The sequence below is a fragment of the Oncorhynchus mykiss genome, chromosome 7 (genome assembly GCF_013265735.2).
Source record: "Oncorhynchus mykiss isolate Arlee chromosome 7, USDA_OmykA_1.1, whole genome shotgun sequence".
Lineage (NCBI taxonomy): Eukaryota > Metazoa > Chordata > Actinopteri > Salmoniformes > Salmonidae > Oncorhynchus > Oncorhynchus mykiss.
This window is the reverse complement of record NC_048571.1, coordinates 85,106,951-85,120,402: the sequence shown is the minus strand read 5'-3', so window position 1 is coordinate 85,120,402 and position 13,452 is coordinate 85,106,951. Positions and strand designations below refer to the sequence as shown.

At 42.9% G+C, this 13,452-nt stretch overlaps 1 protein-coding gene across 3 annotated transcripts; it reads left to right on the top strand.

Moving 5' to 3' along the window:
- The first annotated feature begins 502 nt into the window (after positions 1-502).
- Positions 503-13,432, top strand: LOC110528641 (telomeric repeat binding factor 2, interacting protein). Of its 3 annotated transcripts, none has more exons than XM_036984251.1 (8): positions 503-622; positions 7,621-7,950; positions 8,559-9,176; positions 9,261-9,420; positions 9,742-9,857; positions 10,411-10,749; positions 10,929-11,109; positions 11,439-13,432. In XM_036984251.1, the coding sequence occupies exons 2-8, from the start codon at positions 7,633-7,635 to the stop codon at positions 11,573-11,575; spliced, it is 1,869 nt and encodes a 622-aa protein (XP_036840146.1). In that variant the 5' UTR covers positions 503-622; positions 7,621-7,632; the 3' UTR covers positions 11,576-13,432. The 3 variants fall into 3 exon arrangements, with proteins under 3 accessions (XP_036840146.1, XP_036840147.1, XP_021466451.2); XM_036984252.1 differs by having other exon boundaries at positions 8,559-9,228; positions 9,313-9,420; XM_021610776.2 differs by having other exon boundaries at positions 8,559-9,420.
- The last annotated feature ends 20 nt before the right edge of the window (positions 13,433-13,452 follow it).

The window sequence follows — 13,452 nt, the reverse complement described above, 5'->3', positions numbered from 1 at the left end:
TGGTCATTCTCTTCGGTAGGCTATGGCAGTGGGCATGATCTATTGGGTAACAATATATGTGACACCTCATGATGTAACACGCACGTGTGTGTCCATGTGTGTGTGTGTGCGCGCTCTGTATGAGTGTGTGTGTGTATGTGTGTGTGTGTGTGTGTGTGTGTGTGTGTGTGTGCGCTCTGTGTGTGTGTGTGTGTGAGATTCAGAACATCTCTAGACTGTTGGTGAAAGTAAATCCAGGGTCTAGAGTTGTATTACCTGCTCTGTCAGCAGGGGGGTATCTCATCCTAACCAAAACAAACATTTAATCCCCTCTTAGTAATCAAATCTCTGACAGGTTAGTGGGGGTGGGATCACTAGTCATACTCTGAGACACTTCATGAATACTACCCATAATCGTCAGTAAATGAGCTGAGATTTGATTTACATTTGTCGCCATCTAGTGGTTGAAATCATAAAGCTAACGCAAGGTGGCGGTAGTCAGCAAACAGCAGGTCTGCGACATGTTACGTTGCGTCCGTCAATGTAGAAGAAGAGTATGACGCATGCGCATGTCACCTCGGACGTGATATTTGAAAGTTGTTGATATTTTCCGAGTTGGATGATCAATCTTTGAAAACATCAGGTAGGTTTTCTGCAACACTTGTACGAATTAATGTCTAGTGTTTGTTATGATTATCAGTTTTTTCGTACTGCAGCTTCTATCCACAACTTTCAGTGTTTGCGAGCTAGCCACTAGTTAGCTAACGTTAGCTAGCGACCTAACCGTACTGCCCCAGAATCCAAATATATTTATAGGTTACCCTTCTTGTCTGTGCAGTAGGCAATGTACAGTCTTACCTATGGATCTCGGGTCTATGAAATTGGTTATCAGCCTAATCAATGACACCTACAGAAAACAACTGTGAAGAGTTGTCACTTAGCTAGTAACATTACTCCGACGTTATGATGTAAGTATGGACCCAAGATCCACAGGGAAGGCTGTACATTACGATGTAAGTATGGACCCAAGATCCACAGGGAAGGCTGTACATTACGATGTAAGTATGGACCCAAGATCCACAGGGAAGGCTGTACGTTATGATGTAAGTATGGACCCAAGATCCACAGGGAAGGCTGTACATTACGATGTAAGTATGGACCCAAGATCCACAGGGAAGGCTGTACATTACGATGTAAGTATGGACCCAAGAACCATGGGTAAGGCTGTACATTATGATGTAAGTATGGACCCAAGATCCATGGTTAAGGCTGTACATTATGATGTAAGTATGGACCCAAGAACCATGGGTAAGGCTGTACATTACGATGTAAGTATGGACCCAAGATCCACAGGGAAGGCTGTACATTACAATGTAAGTATGGACCCAAGAACCATGGGTAAGGCTGTACATTATGATGTAAGTATGGACCCAAGATCCATGGTTAAGGCTGTACATTATGATGTAAGTATGGACCCAAGAACCATGGGTAAGGCTGTACATTATGATGTAAGTATGGACCCAAGATCCACAGGGAAGGCTGTACATTATGATGTAAGTATGGACCCAAGAACCACAGGTAAGGCTGTACATTATGATGTAAGTATGGACCCAAGAACCATGGGTAAGGCTGTACATTATGATGTAAGTATGGACCCAAGAACCATGGGTAAGGCTGTACATTACGATGTAAGTATGGACCCAAGATCCATGGGTAAGGCTGTACATTATGATGTAAGTATGGACCCAAGATCCACAGGGAATGCTGTACATTATGATGTAAGTATGGACCCAAGATCCACAGGGAAGGCTGTACATTACGATGTAAGTATGGACCCAGGAACCATAGGTAAGGCTGTACATTACGATGTAAGTATGGACCCAAGATCCATGGGTAAGGCTGTACATTATGATGTAAGTATGGACCCAAGATCCACAGGTAAGGCTGTACATTATGATGTAAGTATGGACCCAAGATCCATGGGTAAGGCTGTACATTATGATGTAAGTATGGACCCAAGAACCATGGGTACGGCTGTACATTATGATGTAAGTATGGACCCAAGAACCATGGGTAAGGCTGTACATTATGATGTAAGTATGGACCCAAGATCCACAGGGAAGGCTGTACGTTACGATGTAAGTATGGACCCAAGATCCACAGGTAAGGCTGTACATTACGATGTAAGTATGGACCCAAGATCCACAGGTAAGGCTGTACATTATGATGTAAGTATGGACCCAAGAACCATGGTTAAGGCTGTACATTACGATGTAAGTATGGACCCAAGATCCACAGGGAAGGCTGTACGTTACGATGTAAGTATGGACCCAAGATCCACAGGTAAGGCTGTACATTACGATGTAAGTATGGACCCAAGATCCACAGGGAAGGCTGTACGTTACGATGTAAGTATGGACCCAAGATCCACAGGTAAGGCTGTACATTACGATGTAAGTATGGACCCAAGATCCACAGGTAAGGCTGTACATTACAATGTAAGTATGGACCCAAGAACCATGGGTACGGCTGTACATTATGATGTAAGTATGGACCCAAGATCCACAGGTAAGGCTGTACATTATGATGTAAGTATGGACCCAAGATCCACAGGGAATGCTGTACGTTATGATGTAAGTATGGACCCAAGAACCATGGGTAAGGCTGTACATTATGATGTAAGTATGGACCCAAGATCCATGGGTAAGGCTGTACATTATGATGTAAGTATGGACCCAAGATCCACAGGGAAGGCTGTACGTTACGATGTAAGTATGGACCCAAGAACCATGGGTAAGGCTGTACATTATGATGTAAGTATGGACCCAAGAACCATGGGTAAGGCTGTACATTATGATGTAAGTATGGACCCAAGAACCATGGGTAAGGCTGTACATTACGATGTAAGTATGGACCCAAGAACCATGGGTACGGCTGTACATTATGATGTAAGTATGGACCCAAGAACCATGGGTAAGGCTGTACATTATGATGTAAGTATGGACCCAAGAACCATGGGTAAGGCTGTACATTATGATGTAAGTATGGACCCAAGAACCATGGGTAAGGCTGTACATTATGATGTAAGTATGGACCCAAGATCCACAGGGAATGCTGTACGTTATGATGTAAGTATGGACCCAAGAACCATGGGTAAGGCTGTACATTATGATGTAAGTATGGACCCAAGAACCATGGGTACGGCTGTACATTATGATGTAAGTATGGACCCAAGATCCACGGGTAAGGCTGTACATTATGATGTAAGTATGGACCCAAGAACCATGGGTAAGGCTGTACATTATGATGTAAGTATGGACCCAAGATCCACAGGTAAGGCTGTACATTATGATGTAAGTATGGACCCAAGAACCATGGGTACGGCTGTACATTATGATGTAAGTATGGACCCAAGAACCATGGGTAAGGCTGTACATTACGATGTAAGTATGGACCCAAGATCCACAGGTAAGGCTGTACATTACGATGTAAGTATGGACTCACTACAATTCTGAAGTCTAATACATCAACAATCAACAAAACTGATTTAAAAAAACTAACTTTTTTGTGTAAAATGATTGTCTTTTGTTTAATTTATATAACAGCATTCCAACCTTGTTTACCATTATCTAGACCAAATATGGCACGATTACACTATTTGTATCCGTTTGAATCACTTTCAATGGGGGACCTGAAGGCAAAATGCAAATTCCACTATTGTGTCTTATCTTTATTGTGGCTAGCTTCACACAGGAAACTTGTCTCTTCTCTAACGCACAGGACCCGGCTTCCCAATAGCGATATAATTGAGGTTTTATCGAGTGTTTTTAAATATGCATCTTTCCTTACAAGGGAATTTCCCAAAACCTCCATGGAGAGCGAACGTCGTTGAAGTATGTGTCGATACGGACAGGATGGAAAGAACGACAATGCTTTCTCCATTCAGATGTTACCTTTGCATTAGAATTGTTCCACTATATACTGAGGACGGATCAGCTCCTCGAGAGATACAGTATTATCACCTATGACTGCAAATATTGAGGCGGAGTATTGTAATGCTTATCCTATAATGCACTAAATCACGATTTTAGCACATCAACATTTGCACACATGTTACACATCATGAAATATATTGAGGAGGAGTATTGTAATGCTTATCCTATAATGCACTAAATCACGATTTTAGCACATCAACATTTGCACACATGTTACACATCATGAAATATATTGAGGAGGAGTATTGTAATGCTTATCCTATAATGCACTAAATCACGATTTTAGCACATCAACATTTGCACACATGTTACACATCATGAAATATATTGAGGAGGAGTATTGTAATGCTTATCCTATAATGCACTAAATCACGATTTTAGCACATCAACATTTGCACACATGTTACACATCATGAAATATATTGAGGAGGAGTATTGTAATGCTTATCCTATAATGCACTAAATCACGATTTTAGCACATCAACATTTGCACACATGTTACACATCATGAAATATATTGAGGAGGAGTATTGTAATGCTTATCCTATAATGCACTAAATCACGATTTTAGCACATCAACATTTGCACACATGTTACACATCATGAAATATATTGAGGAGGAGTATTGTAATGCTTATCCTATAATGCACTAAATCACGATTTTAGCACATCAACATTTGCACACATGTTACACATCATTAAAATATATTGAGGAGGAGTATTGTAATGCTTATCCTATAATGCACTAAATCACGATTTTAGCACATCAACATTTGCACACATGTTACACATCATGAAATATATTGAGGAGGAGTATTGTAATGCTTATCCTATAATGCACTAAATCACGATTTTAGCACATCAACATTTGCACACATGTTACACATCATGAAATATATTGAGGAGGAGTATTGTAATGCTTATCCTATAATGCACTAAATCACGATTTTAGCACATCAACATTTGCACACATGTTACACATCATTAAAATATATTGAGACCAAAATTTGACAGTAGCCTACAATTAGCAAAATATAACTCAATAGGATTTAAATATATAGGCCAAAAGCCTGCACTTTGTGTATCTTTTAATGCAGACATATTTTTTTTTTTAACTGTTCGCTTGTTTGTAACAATTGCAAAGTCATTGGCAACTTAGTATTTGTAGTCAACTTCGTCAGAGAGGAAGAAGCGAAGTGAGAGGTTTCACTCTCACGGCTCGCCAAAATCTGTCCAAAATAAGCACAATGTGTTTCTATGTGCAGGTTCAGTAGTGGTAGTACAGGTTCAGTAGTGGTAGGACAGGTTCAGTAGTGGCAGGACAGGTTCAGTAGTGGTAGGACAGGTTCCGTAGTGGTAGTACAGGTTCAGTAGTGGTAGTACAGGTTCAGTAGTGGTAGTACAGGTTCAGTAGTGGTAGTACAGGTTCAGTAGTGGTAGTACAGGTTCAGTAGTGGTAGGACAGGTTCAGTAGTGGTAGTACAGGTTCAGTAGTGGTAGTACAGGTTCAGTAGTGGTAGTACAGGTTCAGTAGTGGTAGGACAGGTTCAGTAGTGGTAGTACAGGTTCAGTAGTGGTAGTACAGGTTCAGTAGTGGTAGTACAGGTTCAGTAGTGGTAGGACAGGTTCAGTAGTGGTAGTACAGGTTCAGTAGTGGTAGTACAGGTTCAGTAGTGGTAGTACAGGTTCAGTAGTGGTAGGACAGGTTCAGTAGTGGTAGGACAGGTTCAGTAGTGGTAGTACAGGTTCAGTAGTGGTAGGACAGGTTCAGTAGTGGTAGTACAGGTTCAGTAGTGGTAGTACAGGTTCAGTAGTGACTGGACAGGTTCAGTAGTGACTGGACAGGTTCAGTAGTGACTGGACAGGTTCAGTAGTGACTGGACAGGTTCAGTAGTGACTGGACAGGTTCAGTAGTGGTAGTACAGGTTCAGTAGTGACTGGACAGGTTCAGTAGTGACTGGACAGGTTCAGTAGTGACTGGACAGGTTCAGTAGTGGTAGTACAGGTTCAGTAGTGGTAGGACAGGTTCAGTAGTGGTAGGACAGGTTCAGTAGTACAGGTTCAGTAGTGGTAGTACAGGTTCAGTAGTGACTGGACAGGTTCAGTAGTGACTGGACAGGTTCAGTAGTGACTGGACAGGTTCAGTAGTGGTAGTACAGGTTCAGTAGTGGTAGTACAGGTTCAGTAGTGACAGGACAGGTTCAGTAGTGATTGGACAGGTTCAGTAGTGGTAGTACAGGTTCAGTAGTGGTAGGACAGGTTCAGTAGTGGTAGGACAGGTTCAGTAGTGGTAGGACAGGTTCAGTAGTGGTAGGACAGGTTCAGTAGTGGTAGTACAGGTTCAGTAGTGGTAGTACAGGTTCAGTAGTGGTAGTACAGGTTCAGTAGTGGTAGGACAGGTTCAGTAGTGGTACGACAGGTTCAGTAGTGGTAGGACAGGTTCAGTAGTGGTAGGACAGGTTCAGTAGTGACTGGACAGGTTCAGTAGTGACTGGACAGGTTCAGTAGTGGTAGTACAGGTTCAGTAGTGGTAGGACAGGTTCAGTAGTGGTAGGACAGGTTCAGTAGTGGTAGGACAGGTTCAGTAGTGGTAGTACAGGTTCAGTAGTGGTAGTACAGGTTCAGTAGTGGTAGGACAGGTTCAGTAGTGGTAGGATAAATAAATAAATGGCTGTTTAAATGTTAAGAAAGCATTTGAATTTGTCACATCCCTAGTCAGATGAAGTTTGGTCTGAATGGGATGTTTGGTACTATATTGACTAAATATGATCTGAATTCTATAAATTAAAATGGCCAATTTGGATCAGTGAGCTTAATTTCCCCAAGATGATAGCATTTAATTTCCACAAAATAAAGTTTCAGAAATACCAATCTCATTTGTTTCTAAATACAGAAACAATTTCAGAACAATCTAAACAATATCTTGCTGAAATGACATAGAACAAAATGTGTTTTTATTTTTTCACGTACACATCTAATTTTCAATAGTTTCTTATCTCAATGACATATGCCCACCTGTAAAACCATGTTAGGTCATTGACCCCACCCATTAGAATTTTTTTTTTACATGACTATTTCCAGTTATGGGTGTTTTTTTTTCCCAATAGATCACTGTCCTGATGAGCTACAGGTCTACAGACAGGTGTTGTGGGGTATTTTACATATGTATCCTATTACAGCTGTGGTTATTTATTCAGAATCAAATGTTCTCTAACTCTACATCCAGACGGCTTTGAACTCTAATAGTGAAAAATGTTTACAATATTGCACTTTGTTTGTATATACCTTCCACTAGGTGGAGCTCTTCCCGTGTGGATATATATTTCAACTGTTTTATTTAACATTTATTTAACAATAAATGTTAAATAATATAATAATAATAATAATAATAATAATAATATAATACAATATTTAGGCAATATTCCCAATATCAAAACTGAAAAATGTTTACAGCAGTGTTACCGTTTCTGAAATAGAGATGATAAGTCAGCTAGCTACTTCATCGTTTGCAGGCAGTTCTCTCCACGTAGCAATGTTTACTGTAGCTTCCTTATTCAAACAAGTCGAGCACTTGCTATTATTTATCCGAACTTCATCCGTATGATTGAAAGTGCAGTTCATTTGTATTTTTGTTGTTCTTCTGTAGGCTCCTTCAACCATGTCGTCCAGATTAGGAGGTAGGTCCTCTCCCATCTCCCCTGTCCTGTTCCTGACGGTAGACGGTGAACCCATGCAATTCTTCCTACGCCCCGGTCCCACCAAGGTTCGACTGCAGCCCGTCATCAAGGCTGGTGGAGGCCTGGTGTGCAGGGCCCAGGAGCCTGGGGCTTTCCTACTGATTGACCCAGAGGAGATGGGGTCCGTTGCGGGTTCGGCAGCCCACTGGTACGTGTCCACCCAGTACATCCGGGACTGCATGGAGAAGAACCAGCAGCTGGAGGTGGAGGATTACCGCTTCAAGCCTGACAACGTAAAGGTAACTTGATACAGAGAAGGGTTCTCCCCAGGATTTATTTAACCAGGTGCGGGGTGGGTGTGTGTGTGTGTGCTCCAAAACTATTGGGACAGTGACACATTTTGTGTTGTTTTGGCTCTGTACTCCAGTACTTTCAATGATAAAATTACTGAGGTTAAAGTGCTGACTTATTTGATAGTATTTCCATCCATAGTCATAGTCCCCCCCCCCCCCGCCATTTTAAGGGACCAAAAATATGAGGACAAATTCACTTATATGTCTATTTAAGTAGTCAAAAGTTTAGTATTTAGTCCCATATTCCTAGCACACAATGGTTACATCAAGCTGGTGACTCTACAAACTTGTTGGATGCATTTGCTGTTTGTTTTTAAGTTGTGTTTGAAAATAAATTCATTGTAAATAGTGTATTGTGGCATTTTGGAGTCTCACACACACACACACAAATAATAGAATAGGTTTCCAAACACTAATACATTAACGTGGATGTTACCATAGTTACGGATAGTCCAGAATGGATCGACGACAATGATGAGTGACACAGTTTTACACCAAGGACATGCATAACATCTCACCATTACAATAACAATGAACTCTCTCCCTATGTACAGACGAACGTCCAGACCAGGTCAGCGAAACAGAGCGTTGGTAGCATCGGACGAATGGGCTACACTCCGGAGGAGGATAAGGCCATTATGACGTACATCTGTGAGCACAAGCGTGAGTCGCATGGGAACAAGGTGTGGCAGGAGATGGCGAAGAATGGTCTGACCTGTCACAGCTGGCAGTCGATGAAGGACCGTTACCTTAAACAGCTCGTTAAAAGACAACCTGAGCCTCGGGACGGCAGGGGAAGGAACAAAACTGTCGCTACTGCTGCTTCGGAGGAGAAAGGAGGGAACTCGTTTGAGAAAGAGAGAGAGAAAGACATCCCACCACTGACTTCCTCACTTCAGAAAGACTCTCGACAGCCTGATATTATTATGCCGTTGGCCCAAGAGTCAGACGCCTCAAAGACTTCCTCTGAATCCAAACTCCCTCGGGCATCATCATCATCATCAGACACTGGTCTCCAACTCCCACAGAAGTCCCCTCAGAAAGACCAGGCTCAGTGCTGTCCTGAAGGACCGGGAACAGAGGAATCAACTGTGGAACCAGAGAGAGATCCCTCGACCCAGCTAGAGTCACCAGCAGACCCTGCCCAGTCTGACACTACAACACCCCAGCTGGTCCCTTCTAAGAGACTCCACCAGCCTTCTCCTCCTGGGGGCAAACACACACATCCCCAGACTGACACTACAACACCCCAGCTGGTCCCTTCTAAGAGACTCCACCAGCCCTCTCCTCCTGGGGGCAAACACACACATCCCCAGACTGAGGAGGCAGCAGCCACCCCCTCACTTAAAAGAGCCAGGTTAAATAGTGGAGCAGTGGTGGTGGTCTTGGAGAAAAGGGATTCAGCTGTTACGTCAGGTAGGGTTAGGGTTGAACAACTGATAGGACTACACCTCTCTCTAGATCTGTCTGTCTGTCTGTCTCTCTGTCTGTCTCTGTGTGTCTGTCTGTCTGTCTGTGTCTCTGTCTGTCTCTCTCTCTCTCTCTCTCTCTGTTTCTCTGTTTCTCTCACTTTTTCTCTGTCTTTGTCTCTCACGTTCTCTCTGTCTCTCTCTCTGTCTTTGTCTCTCACTTTCTCTGTCTTTGTATCTCTCTGTCTCTCTCTCTGTTTCTCTCTCTGTCTCTCTCTGTCTCTCTCTCTCTCTCTTAGTTATAAAATGTATTTTGTTCTTACTTCAGGAGAGAAGGCAACAAGCTCCAACACGACAGAGGGGCAGCTGGGAAAGAAAAAGGCCAACAAGCGAAAACTGGGCATCCTCGAGAGTGCAGTGAGAGAATTCGAGGGGTCAGATGAGGTATGATAATCTGTGACACCTAGGCTAGTTATTACACATGTAGGACCAAGAGTCAGGAAGAACCCTGTCGTCCAATCTCTGATGTTTAGGACCAAGAGTCAGGAAGAACCCTGGAGTCCAAACTCCTCTGTTTAGGACCAAGAGTCAGGAAGAACCCTGGAGTCCAAACTCCTCTGTTTAGGACCAAGAGTCAGGAAGAACCCTGGAGTCCAAACTCCTCTGTTTAGGACCAAGAGTCAGGAAGAACCCTGGAGTCCAAACTCCTCTGTTTAGGACCAAGAGTCAGGCAGAACCCTGGAGTCCAAACTCCTCTGTTTAGGACCAAGAGTCAGGAAGAACCCTGGACAGATTGGGAAAACCTCCTGTCCTCACTCATACTGAATACAAAAGATGACTATTTATTGTTTAGCCTATTGAACATGGACCTGTTTTAGAATGTCAGTGGTTGTATTCATTAGTGCACAATGTAGCAAAAGGTATTGCAACAGAAAATGAAAACAAACATTACTGTCGGGTTTGGTTCCTTGTACTGACAGTTGTTTCCTTTTCCTAGTCAGGGGATGAGGATGACGATGATACTCCAGACCTGGCTGAGATTGCTGGCCATGCACCAGTCCCAGGACGGGAGACTCAGACACCAGTAGCTGCCCCCCAGACAGAGAATAGCTCTGCTCAGATACAACCCCAGCTTGCTGCCCAAGAGAAGAGCTCAGAGACCCAGCCTGAGGGCCAACTACCTGAGGCCACTGGTCCCGCAATGAGTGGGTCGGCCCCAAATGCACCAACGGTCCCAAATGCACCTGCAACGAGTATCCATGTCCCGAAAGACCCTGCTATCCCGTCCACTTCGACAGTTCCTCACCTGTTCCTGTTTGAGCGTGACTCCCAACAGGTAAGAAGGGGCAGACTCCATTGAGATTTTTCAATAACTTTTTTTAGCTTCAGTGATGCTGTTTTTATGACACATTGTGTTTTTTGGTTCTTTTCCCTTTTACTGTTTCTTGTGTGCTTTTACTTCTTATTATTTTTAGTGTAAAATGTACTGTAAAATTTGTTTTGATACAATTTGAGGCGGAGGAAGAGGAGCCTTCCCAGACCTTCACCCAACTCCAGCTCCAGGAGGCCAAGCGGCTGGTCCTCAGCCTGATGCGGGAATCCAAACTGGGGCTGGTCGCTGTCACCAAGGCGCTCCTGAAAAACAGTGGAGATGTCTCCGCTGCCCTGAGAGACCCACTGATGATGCCTAACGTAGGTAGGTAGCCCGGTGACTAAGGAGGTGGCGGTAAAGTTGCCCGGTTTGAGTCCCAGACTGGTGAATGGGGGGGGGGGGGGATGAAGGTGATTTGATCTGAAGGGCTGCTGGGTTCAAATCCCCCCCCCAAATACATTGAGCAAGGCATGTAACCCATAACATGCGCTCTATCCAGGGTCGCTTCACTGCTGTTTGACCCTGTGCTTCTCTTAACTGTGTATGCTATGTAGGTATGGAGGGGGAGGGAGGGTGTGTGTGTGTTAATGAACAGAAGACGCATATTGTTCACTGTAACATATGGACACTAAAGTCATATTGTATTATTGTAGGGAACGGGGTTCAGCAGGGCCCTCGATGGGAACGTCATGACGACCGCCTGCTGCTGTCAGCCGATCCTTCGGAACTCCAGAACAAGTTTGGGGAAGAGGGAGTGGCTAAGAGGATGGCTTTCCTTTATGCAGAGTGACACTGGAGGGGGGGGGGTTCAATAGTATGCAACGTTGTGCGACCTTTAGTTCTGAACAACACGTTTCCACCCCCTCCCCCCCCCCCAAAAAATGATACCAACCGTTCTTCAACATTCTTTGAGGTATGATTGTTCCTGTTTGGTCGGTGTGGCCTGATCAATATGGGTCCGACATTACCATTTTAAATCTCAAAATTTCATGCAGCCAGCACACCATAAACAATCGTACCTCTGGGCTAACAATATTTACAATGTTGTTTCCTACTGATCGCGTTCCTGTGTTGTATTAACCAAATGGATAAAAACAGGAAGGACTACTTTAGCCCTTGATCGTGACTGGCAGTTCTATTCTATTATAAAATAAGAGTCCTGGGACGAAGGCGCATTCTGTACGGGAGAGTTTTGTCAAAGAGTTCCGACGCTCGGTCTGAACATTTAACGAGCATCGTTTTGCGGTACGGTTTTGGAAGCACAAGGACTTTATCTTTCATTTCAGCAAGAAGGCTAAATTCATACACACCTTTTATAGGGTTCACACAGGGCCGTGTCTCCATTTAAGCACTAGTTTAGGGAAAACATACGGAGGACAGAGTGGACTACCTGTGCTAGTTAGTTATCAGCGTCTCCGAACATCTGTGTGTAAATGGAAGATGACAAACGGTGTTGTCACTGAAAAATACTGTCGGCTGCAACTGTGTTGAAACCGGTTAAAACGGAGTACAGTGTTTATTTTGTGTATTTTGCATTTGAGAAATTATTTTGATGTGATATTATAAAGTAGAGAACTTTTATTTTTCTATAACCGTACCTCAAATTGAGAATCGATTCATGTTTCATTGGCCATTTTCCAGAGCCACTTCGTCTTTAAATAGAACACGTAACGTCATTGGACTATAAAGGAATAACATTGGGCTCCTTTAGTCTATTGTAGGGCTAGGACTACCTGAACTTGTCCAACAAGAATAATAGTTATCAAAGTGTTATACAATTTTAAATCGTTGTCTTTCTCGTCTCTGACATGAAATGTTATTTATTTTATTGATTGATTGTGGATGCTAATATAACCGTACAGTTTGTGCTTCAGGAAATGCCTTTGATCTTCATTCTGTTCCATTACATTGCACACTAATCATTGGAGGAAGGCATCTTCTGGAACGGGGGGAGTTTTGTTAAGTGTCCCCCGACACTCGGTCTGAACATTTAACACGCATCACTTATGGTACTGTTTTTGGAAGCGTAAGGACCTTATCTTTAAAAAATAAAAAATTAATTGATACACACTGTTTTAGGGTTCCCACAATGCCATATTTCCATGTTACAGAGCTTGTTTACGGAAGACAGAGTGGACTACCTGTGCTAATTAGATAGCTTCACCTCCTGTGTGTAAACGATGGACGCCACAAACGTGTTGTCACTATAAAATATGGCCCGGATGCAACTGTGTTAAAACCGTGTAAGTGTGTATTTTGAAATCGTGAAATTATTTTTGGACGTGATATGAAAGTAGAGGGATTTATGTTTCTAGAACCGTACCGCAATTGAGAATCGATTCACGTTTAGATGGAGTGTTTTGGCTGTTTTGGCTTCCAGGGCCACTTTTAACAGAACATGTTAGGTCCTTGGACTAAGGAGTAACATTGGGCTCATTATAGTCAGTCCATTATTGGGCTATGAAATGCCATGTCCCATGTAAGATGGCACATTTTTAACTTGTAATATTTTAACTTTTGTAATGTGTCTGTTTGGAATTTTTTTGCAATAGTAAACATGCTACATATGTGAAATATACTGTATGCATATGATGATTTGTGACAATCTGCCAATGTAATAAAATAACTGATGTAATTCGCTTCATAAGTAATCTTAACTTGCTTGAT